Raw genomic sequence first — 12,835 nt, forward strand, 5'->3', positions numbered from 1 at the left:
TGAACTAAAATCATACTTACTCTTGAGATGTTAATTTCCTTGATGACATAATGTCTGCCATCCTCTGTAGATTTAACAAGAACAGCTTTTCCAAATGAACCTTCTCCAATCTTCTGCAGTCTCACATACTTCTCCATGGTTCCTTCCTAAGGCATTTTCATACATATGCTACACACAAAGAAAGAGGTGACAGAGATTAAGCAAGTTTTAACAAAAAGATATCTAACATCTTGACTAAAAGTCAAATAAACTTAGAACAAAACAAAAAGAAAGAGTGGTTTCAGCTTTATTATAATACTTTGAAGCATCCAGTACTAACATACCAACAACAGTACACACACATAAAGGCAAACTTTTGCCTACATGAATCAGTGCATGACTGTATTTGTTTAATAAAAAGAATACAGGATAAATAAGACACAATTTCTTAAAGTTCTTTCAACAATTAAACAATTTCAGGTAAATTTCCTGTACTTATGCTTTAATGCTATTTGTTGTATTATTTGTTGTAAGGGTTTTCTTAGGATGAAATCTAAAATCAAATGTTAAAAGCTTGCAAACATATTACTCAAGCATCATGCAGAAATATCTGTTGGCATACAGTTCAAGAATGGAGTCCTGTGAGAATTCTGAGAGCTTGTGAGAAAACTCCAGAAAACAAGACAAGAGTCCCGTGATACCAGTTTCTTCAAAACCCAGAATTGTTCTTGGAAAGGGTTTTCGTGCTTCTCCCAGGTGTAACAGATAGAAGGGAGCTGACTTCAGCTGTTGTTGTTCATGTGTCTCTATAAAAAACCATGCTTTTGCCACATGTGGCTTGTCCTTGTGATTGTATACTTTACTCATATTACTCTTAACCCTCAAAGTAGAAATTATTTGATGCCCTGAATAAAGTCTGCCTCATTTTTAGCCCTTGCTCTCCCAGGTTCATGCTGCCAGCTAGAATGGTAAACATCTACCACTGTTAATCAATATTATATAAAATGCTGATTCTTAGAGATTCTTATTAGCAGTGGCTATTCTTTATAAAAATAAAATCAGAGGAGCAAAAAAAGTTAAAAAGATCAGGGCCAGCAAGATGACTGGCTCACTGGGTTAAAGGCACCTGTCAGGCAAGCCTGGAGACAAGAGTTTGATCCTTGGAAGAAGGAAACTCCACAAAGTTGTCGGACCTCCACACTTGAGCATGGCATACATGCCTGCATTCAAATACACCATATGTACATATACACACAATTATAATAAACTTTGTTTTTTTTAAAAAGAGAAGTAGAACCTTGGAGCTTGTGGTGTCTTAAATAGGAACAGCCCCAAAGAACTCTTTAGAAGGCTGGGAGGTGTGTTTTTGCTGGACGAGGGGTGACCTTGTTGGAGGAGGTATGGCTTAATTTGAAGAGATGCATCACTGGAAGTAGGCGTTGAGATTTCAAAAGTCCATACCAAGTTGAATATCCCACCCCATCCCCTTGAAGGCCTGCTGATGGATCAGGATGCAAAGATGTCAGCTACTGCTCTGCTATCATGCTATGTCTTCCCACCTGCTGCAGTGCTTCCTTTATCATAATGACTAACCCTCTGAAATCACAAGCAAGCCCCCACCTAAATGCTTTCTTTATAAGAGTTGTCTTGGTCATGGTGTCTCTTTACAGCAAGCAATATAACACTAACACAGAGGGTTCATTTACTGGTCACATGACCTTACACAGTGTTAGTCTCAACCAAGGCCCCTTTCAAACTGGTTGCATATCAGACATTTACATTATGATTCATAACAGTAACAAAATTGCAGTAATTGAAAATTGAAGTACCAATGAAAATACTTTTACGGTTAGGGTCATCACAACATGAGAAACTGTATTATAGGGTCGCAGCATTAGGAAGGTTGAGAAGCACTGCCTTGCACTATTGAGATCTGTGTCTGTTATTCACCCAACAATGTAGATAGAGTATGCACTTAAACACTGTGAGGAACAACTGAAGCTTATACTGACTACTTGAGGTATGTATCACGTTGTTCTTGTTGCTGATGTTTGATGAGACAAATAGTGTTGCATTTCAATTCTTTTTCTGAAAAATCTACATTTATTGAACATTTGTATTTTCTCTATTTGCTTTGCCCATTTCTACTTGCATAGTCTTTTTCATTAGTATGGAAAACCTCATTATTTAATGAGATCCTTATCTGTTATAAAGATAAAGACTTTATTTTTGAGGCAGGCTATTAGTCATGCCTTCCTCAAACTCCTCATTCTGAATGTTGGGATTACAAGTGTGTACCTCCATGCCCATCTTAATATGAACTGGTATGATTACCATACTTCAAAGATTATCCAACCAAGATTAAGTTGTTAGTGACTTGGCTAATCTTGGTTGTCAACTTGATAAATCAACTGAAAATCCATGAAGCAGGGCACACCTGTGAGGGATTTTTCTTGATTTGAGCATTTGAAGTGGGAAGACCCACTCCAGATCTGGATCATTTGAGATAGGAAGACCCATCCTAAATCTGGGCTACCCCTTCTGGTGACGGTCCACATAAATGGAAGATGGAAGCTTTTGTTCTTTGCCTGTTCGCCCTCTCTCTAAGTGCATCCATCCTACTGCTGAGGCACTCTTTCACTGCCATAAGAACCTACTCCTTTAGAACCTACTCCTTCAGGACTGCAGAGCAGCCTTTTGAATAGAACAACTACTAGATTCTTTGCCTTCCCATCTGATGACAGCCAATTTTTCTTTTAAAAAGATTCAATTTTCTTAAATTACAGAACTCTTAATATAGTACTGAAAACTAAAAGTTAATATCCAGCCTGTAGTAAGATTAGTAATTAGTTTATGAAATTTCATGACAAAGAACCTTCCTCAACTTTAAAAAACATTATAATCAGATCTCATTTCAATTTCCATATTGAGAATGATATTAGCAACCTTACGAGAAAGAGGAATTATAACGTTATCATAAAGTTCCAGCCATCAACAGTGAGTGAGAGGAAAACATGGTCTACATTGAATTAACTGGCACAGTGTAATGGCTATCTGGAAACCAGCCAAAATTTAATGTTATCTCCAGAACATGGAAGCTCAATGTATCATATTGCTGAGCTACTTAGAGAGCAAATCATGATAAATTCATCTTAAAAACTCAACTCCATAAATAAAATTACATTAAATAATAACCACATAATGACTTTATTTCACAATTGTCATTGTTTTTGGACTTTTTTGGCAAAAGAGGAAAAAACAAAATTTGTCAGTTTGGCTCTTCATCCAAATTTAATTGCCAATTCAATTCTAGGGACTTCACCAAGGTGGAAGCTATCAGTGTGCCTAGTATTTCATCCTACTGCCATCCCTATACTAAGCTCTGTGGTCGTAATTCAGTAAGGCCTAATCTACTGCCCTTGGTAAGAAGAAAGATGAAGAAAGATAATTCTAAATACCATCAGATAATGATAAACACAGGTATTTTTCTGAGCAACCAAAGATTCATGGTTAATGAGTTTTAGAACACACAACAACAACAACAAAAAAGTCTTTCCTTTTCTGCAGTTAATCCTTGCTCATCACAAGGAATACATGAGCTACCAACTTCAAACCTGTGAGACTACAAATAAATTGTTATACTAGAAAACTATTTCACATGAAATGAAATAAAAGATAATAAAGATACCTTCTGCATCAGCTGGCTTTTTTATACAACCCAAGGCCACCTGCCGAAGGATGGCATTATTCTTATTAGACTGAGCTCTCTCTCTAGAACCAATCAGTAACCAAGAAAATGCTCACAGACATGTCCACAAGGACAGATAGCCTGATGGAGATATTCTTTCAATTGAGAATCCCATTTCTAAGATATATCTGGATTTGTATCAGGTTGGCAAATAACAAACACTCCATTTGGTGGCAAAAGGAAAACATATGTATATATTTATAGTTCCACTTATTTATATACATATTTATGTGTACAGAAACCCACAAATATATAATACCTCTGTAAGGACACAAAATGAACTAATAATATTGCTTCCAAAGAATGAAAATTAAGAGTTGAGAAGTCTTCGATCTTTTGTATTAGAATTAACTAGTTAAAACAACAAAATTAAATGTTAATCAGCCATGTACAGCCATTCTTATACTGATATAAGAATACAGAGCAAATCAGTTTCTCCTACATAAATTAAAACAAAACAAAACAAAAAAAAACAAGTTTATATGGAGAGAGACCGTGTGTGTGTGTGTGTGTGTGTCTCTACTCTAAGAAGACTTGTGGGAGCTTGTTCTTCCACCATGTAAGTAGGTCAAGGGGACTGAACTAAGGTCATTCAGGCATCAGGCTTAGTGGCAAGTGCCTTTATCTGCTGGTCCATCTCGATGTCCCTATTTAAATTTTGAACAGGATGGGGTTACAGGTTGGAGGCAGAAGCATCTGCCTACTATTCACCAGGCATCCTTGAACAATTTTCCGTTTCCAAACACTTCACCTTAACATTTAAATTCTTGCTACTACAATATCTTGTTTCTTTTTAAGTATATGAACTATGCTCCAGAAAAATATTCCTCAATTCTAGTCAAATTAGATAGGTACCTTTCTAATTTTCTAAGAACTGTTTCAAGCAAGTAGTGCTTGATACAATAACATGAACCACATATTAAAATTTTCAGAGTCTAGGAATTTTAAACTGTACCTCCATCAGTTAGGAAAACACTGACAGACACTAAGCATTGGCTATTCCAAAGGGAAACATTAGGAATAGGTGAGGCCTACTTCTAACAGATGCCAAGAGGTCTTCTGGGACTGTCTGCAGGCAAAACCTATACACATGGTTCTTCCAAAACAATAGAGACAACCTGAATTGTAGAAAAGGGTCAATGTGTTTTCCCAGAAAGGAAAATTCTCTATTTTTTTCATTATGAGGAAACATTAGAAAAAAAACCAAAGAATTGCTAATATTTTTTAAGTGTGTGTTTTCTTCTTGGTAAATATATTTAGACAATACCCAAGGGGTTGATAATAGAAACTATCAAAAAGCAAACAGAAACTTCCTATGTGTGAAAAGCTATCACGTCCACAATTCTAGAAGGGTAAAACCTACTTGGAATACAGTGCCAATGCATTAGTAACACGACCTCAAAAGAACTGTGGTTAAGATCCACAGCCTTCATCAGATTTCTGACAGACTTTCCTTTTCAGTGTAAAAACCAGTTTTCCCACAAAATCTGTTACTCGGGTTTCACCAGAACAAGAGGCCATTTTAAATGTAGACCTCTAGATCCTAGAAACTAGAAACAAAGAACTGCTTCTTTTTCCATCTGGCTGCTGCCCATCACCTCCACTTACTGCAGCATAAGCAAAGCCCATCACCATGAAAGCTCAGATGGACTAGGGCTTTTAAGCCTTCACAAACATTTCCGATGTGATTTATGTAGGCAGTAAAAATGTTTCTGCTTCTAGGGAGATCCTACGGGGAAGAATAAAAAAATTGGGTGGGGTATTATAACTCAGTGGCAGATCACCTGCCTAGCAAAAATGAGATCCTGTCATCCAATCCCCAAGACCCCTTCCCAAAGTTACACTGAATTATTAAAGTGGTAAAACTTTTTATACTTTACACGTGGAAATTGTGTCAAACCATGGAAAGAGAAGTGATACATTAGGCTTTAGGGTAACCAGTTAACTGCTATTTTTCTCATTAAAATATACAGGCATCTAATCTATTTAAGTGACTTATCTACTTAGATTAGTTTATCGTCTCTTAAGAGTGCGTTATCTTTTTAGAATACCAAAGGATTGCCTTGAGCCATACACAAGTCCTCCCCATTAACGATTTAAGGAGAAGAAGGTGCTTTAGGTGCAAACACGTAAGGCGAGTATCCATGCACTCCACAGAAGATCTATATAGGTCTCACGCCCGGTGAGTTCACCATTCTGCTTGTCTGCTTGTCACTGCTTTCCCACGTGCAACTCACCTCAATGACACGGGACCTGAGTCAGAATAACAGTGGCGACCATAAGCACCGGTCTAGTGGCGGCCGTGTCTTCCTATAGGACTTAAGGCAGAAGCACCACGATGCATTTTGGAAATGACATGCTGTAAGAGAAAGCAAGTCTGTCTACCCAGCAGCCGCTCACAGCCCAGGCTGCGACTCCTACACCTGGCACCGGTCTCTGGCTGACGCGTCAGACTTGCCACCGTCGGGTCAGGCACAGTGCTCCGCGACCCGCCCTGGCTACGCGGACGAAACAAACACAGCGGTTCCTGACCCCTTGGAAACGGCGGCTGCACAGGGAGAGTTGTTGGGTACCGCCCCCAACTTCACAGGTCGAGGTGGCTTGGCCAGGCGCGGACCCGCAGCGTGTGGGACTGGGAGGCTACCTGTCGCCCAAGTCCTCTCGACTCGTCACAGTGACTATGGATTCCGGGGTGAGGGCAACTGCACAGGCTCAAGGTAAGGACGCTGCACGTTGCCGCCCTGAAACCATACAGCTACTGCTGAGGAGAGGGGAACGGCCCTCGCGTCACTGTCGCTGGCGTGTGACGTCAGCGCGCAGGAGCCGACTTGTGTCGCTGCAGGGGAGGAGCCGGGATCTGTGGTGGGCGGGGCCAGGCGAAGCGAACGGACAGTACGTGCGAGGCGGGGCTGGACTAAGGGTGGTAGGGGCGGGGCCCCGGGGAAAGGCGGGGTTACAGAATAGGAAAGCTAGTGGGACCCGGCTCTCAGCAAGCTGCTGAGCTGGCGGGGAGCGTGAAGGACCAGAGGCCGTCCTAGAGAAGAGAGAGACTAGGGAGACGGTGCAGTGAGTGGAGGCTGGTGGTAGGTGAAAGCTAAAAGGGGCGGATCGGGGGCGGAGCGTAGCAAGCCGGGGATGGGTAGGGCAGAATCGGGGAGGGGGGGAATGGGGCGGGGCATCGTCAAGGGGCGGGGCCATCGGAATGTGTTTGGGCCAAAAGAGCTAGGTAGTACTGGGACTAGAGAAGGGACTGGGCAAATGCATTGGTGCACGCACTGGGGACTTGGGGCGGGGAGGTGGAGACTGGAGCAACTTCAAGGGTTAAACACTTCAAGCACCAAAGGGAGAGCATGAGGTACTGAAGGAGAATGTGAAAGATGGGTGTCGGTAGAATAACGTAAAACCGGAAAGAATTAGGCTGAGTGAAGGCGGGAATTTCGCTCGGGAATCTGACTCAGGCTGAAGAGAACATAGTAATAACTTTTTCCCACACGGTACACAGATAAGGTACTTTTAATTTGAGCGCTCATTACTTAACTGAGGATGCCATATATTTACAAGTAATTTTTAAGTACAATGCCCTTTAAAAAGTTATTTTAAGGGATGGCTCAAACTGCTCAGCTCTGAAGACAGAAGACCAGGCAGGGTTCTGGGACCCAAACCCTGGTCTGGTTAACTCACCTGTAACAACTTCAGGAGGATCTTCTGCAAGCACCGGGACCTGAACTTATGCACATATCCACAGTTACTTCGTGAACTTGAACGAAGCAGTTTTATCTTTAATTTTTAAAATACAAGGTTACAATACAGTGTCCTACACCTTTATGTTTACTGTATGTACATTTTATACTGAAGGGACTGACGATGTACAGTAGAATAAAAATCATTCGGTGCAGGAATTGAAACAGTTGAGAACAAACCTGGTGTCATCCGGAGTAGTTCTACTCAGTGAGCTAGAGGATGGCACTCTAGAAGTCCATACTTGAGGCAGGAAGAGGATTGTGTCTTTGTATACAGCCATAGTTGCTGTCCACGTTGTTCCAATCATGTGAAGACACTACAGAGGCTGCATAGACCTTGCCTAAGATCTGCGAGCAGATGATTTCTCTTTTCCCATCCTTCCCCCATCCCACACACCCAAATCGACTTCTAGGTTCAGGAGCTTATAATTATTTCTAGCTTGGAAATGGACAGATTAAGGGCTTCTTCACCAGATGGTGACACTGCAAGTTACCTAAGCTAGGTAACAAATGTTGAGATTCAGCTCTTTTGTTTTTTGTTTTCGAGACAGGGTTTCTCTATGTAGTTCTGGCTGTCCTGGAACTCACTTTGTAGACCAGGCTGGCCTTGAACTCAGAAATCTGCCTGTGTCTGCCTCCTAAGTGCTGGGATTAAAGGCGTGCGTCACCATGCCCGGCGAGATTCACCTCTTCAATCTCCAGGAAACTACAAGAGACTTATTTCCCATATGTTTTTACTTCTAATCTTTAGCTCCATCCAACTCCACCTGGCAGGAATTTTTCTATCTATGTACAACTCTAGTTCTGCCCACATAACCCTGTCCAGCAAAGTGAGGGGGCATCGCTGCGACCTGCTAATCTAAGCAAATACTTTTTTGCTGCTTCCATAAAGAATGGCTACTCAGTTATATCTGAAGATAATGCTTTAGGCACTGGTCAACCTGTTGATGGGAATATAAATTGCTAGTCTTTCTAAAAGCATGTTGTCAATGTGTACACTCTTTGACTGTAGAATTTTACATCTTGAAACATGGAGCCAAAGAGGAACATATGAAATGTACTTTTATGGTTTATAACCAGATAACTTAGAACCAATGTAATTATCTACAAAAAAACTGTTTAGATCACAATATATTTAAACATGAAATACTCAAAAGCTAAGCAGGATCTATTTTTACTGACTGTTATTTCAACTGTTATGCTGACGTAGTTTGAGGAAAGAGGAGACTAGAAAGGGAAATCACCAGGTTTATATGTCCCTGTACTATTTAATGTTTGATTTTTACAACACAAATATTTTTTAGTCTTAAGTATTCTAGTGGAATCTTCTTTTTAAAGAAAGTAGTTTTGATCCTTGGAACAATCTACTAGTCTTTAGTATACAAAAATATTTTGGGGCTGGAGAAATGGCTCAGCTGTTAAGAGCACTGACTACTCTTACAGAGGTCCTGAATTCAATTCCTAGCAACCCCATGGTGGCTCACAACCATCTGTATGTGATCCAATCCACTCTTCTGGTGTGTCTGAAGACAGATACAGTGTACTTATAAAAATAAAATAACTAAATCCTTAAAAAAGAGAGAGAAGTTGTCCTTGAAATATAATGTATCTCCAAATTCTTAAAAAATATTTCTATGTAATAAATAATACTCATGTATATACATACTAGCATATTAGTACTAATGTTTTAAAGTGGGTTATGATACACATATTTCTTTATGGTATATGGTACACACATAAATAATTTAACAGTAGATCCTGAACATCTCTCTAAAAAACATCAAACTCCTGTCCATATGAGGATTCCATGATCAGCAGATCGGGGAGGAACCTTAACAGATAAAATGTCTGCTGTAAACAACTGTAGTTCAGATCTCTAGAACCCATGTAAAAGGATTGGATAGGCCTGTTGGTTGCCTGTACCCCAGCAGAGACAGGAGATTCATGGGCAAGCTGGCCAGAATTGGTGAAGTCTATACATACTGAGAGACCTTCCCTTGATAAAGCAGAGAGCAATTGAGTAAGATATTCAATGCCATCTTTGTGCCTCTACATGCACACATTAATGTACATCCCCTCTACATGTGCCCATAGATTCAAACACACATGCCACACACAAATACACTTGCAAAAAAATTTTGTGATATGTATGTACTAAAACCCACTTGTTTCTTATCATATTGTATTCTTAAAAATGTTTTTAATTGAAAGAAAATTATACTGCTTCCTCCTCCTTTCCCTCCCACATTTGCTTCCCATGTCTCCCCTCAACTTGATGGCTTCTTAAATTATACTTGTTACATGTGTATGCACAAATATATGTAAATAAAACCTATTTGCTCCATCGTGTGTATATATGGCTTCCAGGCTGATCACTCTATATTCAACAGTCAATAAAAGGGCTCATCCCTGGGAGAGGGCAATTCTCCAGCAGTCATTAGTTAGCTGTCATTCATTGTCAAGGAATGAAACACCACTAAAACTTTCTGCGCCCCTCCCCCAGCATACCCATTGATATTACCATTGCTCTAGCTGTTATATAGCCATTTCTAGTCCAGACTATAAATGACTTCCTGGAATTTTGGCTCTTACAATCTTTCCCTTCCCTTCTGAGGTCTTTTGAATCATGGCTGTAGATATATCCATTGGTTTCTGCATTGTGTCCCTTTCTGGTTGTCTGTGATGGTTTCCGTTTGCTGGGGGGGGGGGGAGAAGAGGCTTCTTTGATGAGGGGGGTTAATACACTTTTATTTCTAAGAGATTCCTAAAAGTAGGTGTACTAAGTCAAATGTATGTATGTATGCATGCATTTCCCACTTTAACACTGCCGTACTTTGGATACATACTGTTGGGTAACAAATTATCTTTAAACATTAGAGGCCTCTCAGTTATGTGAGCTGGCAGTCAAGGATGGTTCCACCAAGCAGTTCTGCTCCACACAGCCTGGATTAAGATGATGCGTTTAGCTCTCAGTTAGTGCTTATGGGTCACTGGATGCTCCAGGAAGCTTCATTCCTGTGGGAGATCCTTGGTGTCCTCCAGTCTCTCCACATGAATAGCTAGGATTGCTCTCAGCATTGTGATCTCAGTGATGGTTTTTCCACAGCAGCTGCCTTCAAATAAGGAAGACAGAAACTGCCAATTCTTTTAAAGGCTAGGTCTAAAACAAGTCTGATGTCATTTGGGCCATGTTTTTGGTTTAAAATAAAAAGGCAGAGAGGCAACATTTATTAGGTGGGGGAAATCAATGTCAGTCGTATTTGGAACTTATGTTAAATATCTTGGGTTACCTTTATACAAAAAGTGCCTAAAAGTAGACTCACACTCCTTGTGTATTTCTCTTAATTTTGCCTAAATTTTGCAATTTTGCCTTGATTGTCTTTCATATGTTGTGCTACTAGAAGTCAGTTTAGGGATGGTGTGTTGGTTCAGGGAGTAAAAGTGGTTTCTGCCAGTCATGATGACCTCAATTCAATCCCAAGGACCTATATAGCGGAAGAAGAGAACTAACCCTCACAAGTTTTCCTCTAATATTCATAGGTAATGCCATATAGTGTACACGTGTGCACTCACATGATAAATAAAACATAATAAATTACATAATATTATATAAGCTATTTATGAAATAAAGAAGCTAACAGTTTGCCATGATATAAACAAATGTTTCTATTGGTCTCAGTAAGACTTTTTTTATGGTGTCTTTGGCTCCATGGAAAAATTAAATGAAATACAATCAATCCTGTCTGTCTCCTCTCTTGCCATGCATATCCTCAATCCCCAGCTATGAAATAACTTCAATGTTCTTTTGCTTTCATAGTCTTAATCCATCTGAAATTACTTTCTGTAATTACCACATGAGAACCATCTTTGTATTCTTTTTGGAGGGAAACTAGATATTCCTTTGTCGATGACTAGAGGTATAATCTTTCATATATTAAATTACCACTTATATTTGTATTTATTTCTATATTTCTTTTCGGTGTCTTCACTGGTCTCTGTCTTGGTCCATCTTCTGTTGGTGTCGTGGAGTGACTATCTGACAGTGGGTAACTTTTAAGAAAAAAATTTATTTAGCTAGTCATAACCTAGAAACAGCATCATAACATGGAAAACGAGCAGATAAAGGAGTAGGTACATGGAGAAAAAAAACACGAGAATTGGCCTTGCTTTAAAACATCTTGCTATGAAGATAATTCACGAGAGTGTAAAAACCCCACATGAGGGTTTTACAACAAACACCTATTAAACACCTTCAACAACACCTATTGCCTTCAACAAACACCTATTAAAGGAAATACTACCACCAACAGATGGCTGAGTGGGTAAAAGCACTTAGCAGTGAGTGTGAGCCCTAGAACCTAAGGCAGATGTGGGTTCCATAACCTCAGCAACTCAGTGTGGGGTGGGAGGCAGGGTTACCACAATAGCCTGGAAGCTTTCAGGTCAGATACCCTGGAGTCCCCATTGTCACAGAAACAACAGAAAAGACACTAACTCTTAATACTGCTACACAATTCAATATCAGGGTATTCTTTTGTTTTTCATTTTATTTTTAAAATTTTATTTATTTTTACATTTTTTCTAGATAGGGTTTCCCTGTGTACCTGTGGTTGGTGTAGAATTCACTATATTAAGTATATGTAATCCGGCTGCCCTTAAACTTGTGGCAAGCCTCATGTCTCTGCTCCCCTAAGGTAAAGACTTAGCCCTTTCATAGGGCTGGGATCACAGGTAGACAGCTTTGTGCATTATTGAAAGACTGAGCCTTTGGCTGCACAAAATATGAGGAAGGAATCCTTTCATGACTGATTTGAAAATGTGGTTGTATTACTATGCAAGGCAGGATTTTGTAGAAAAGAATCACATGAAACCGGAAAATCCTTTGCTATTCCATGTTACTCCAAAGCTGCTCAAGATAACGGGATTTATCTTAGGAGTGAAAAAGGCAAAGGACAAGAGTCATATTTTACTACATCCTTGATACTGCTGCTGCCAGAAGGAAATCATAACGTAGACTTATGCTAAGATTCTCCTGATAGACATGGGTGGGGCTTTGTGATTTGCTGTTGTAGCTGATGTTATTTGTTCATGGTGCTGGACTTGGAAAACCAGGGTCTTATCTACCCTAGGCAAATGGTCTACCACTAAGCTACATGTTGCTTAGTTTCTTTCTTTTCTTTCCCTTCCTTCCATTCTTTCTAGACCAGGCTCCCCTCAAACTTAGAGACCTGCTGCCTCTGTCTTTCTCCCCAGTGCTGGGATTAAAGGTGTGTGCACCCAGTTTCTTATTTCAAGGAAAGTTCATAGCAACATAAAAGGAATAATCCAGAGGAAACCTATGTGCTTCCTGGTGCTCTTTTTGGCTTTT

At 40.0% G+C, this 12,835-nt stretch overlaps 2 protein-coding genes across 10 annotated transcripts in view; one reads left to right on the plus strand and one right to left on the minus strand.

Annotated features, from left to right (window-relative positions):
• Nek1 (NIMA related kinase 1) overlaps positions 1-6,517 on the minus strand; it is a 141,087-nt gene extending 134,570 nt beyond the window's left edge. For 8 of the 9 annotated variants that reach the window (XM_029480469.2, XM_029480473.2, XM_085843947.1 and 5 more), the window contains exons 1-2: positions 5,965-6,517; positions 21-168 (exon numbers count right to left, since the gene is read on the minus strand). In XM_029480469.2, the coding sequence (XP_029336329.1) occupies positions 21-137 (117 nt within the window). In that variant the 5' untranslated portion in view covers positions 138-168; positions 5,965-6,517. The remainder of the gene's footprint in view (positions 1-20; positions 169-5,964) is intronic. The other variant, XM_029480466.2, reaches the window with a different exon arrangement.
• Clcn3 (Cl-/H+ antiporter 3) overlaps positions 6,427-12,835 on the plus strand; it is an 82,275-nt gene continuing 75,866 nt past the window's right edge. Inside the window, exon 1 of the mRNA XM_085843948.1 lies at positions 6,427-6,444. The gene's annotated coding sequence lies outside the window, so the exon portion shown is untranslated. The remainder of the gene's footprint in view (positions 6,445-12,835) is intronic.

This window comes from Mus caroli, unplaced genomic scaffold (genome assembly GCF_978045245.1).
Source record: "Mus caroli unplaced genomic scaffold, Mus_caroli_1 scaffold_10, whole genome shotgun sequence".
NCBI classification, from domain to species: Eukaryota; Metazoa; Chordata; class Mammalia; order Rodentia; family Muridae; genus Mus; species Mus caroli.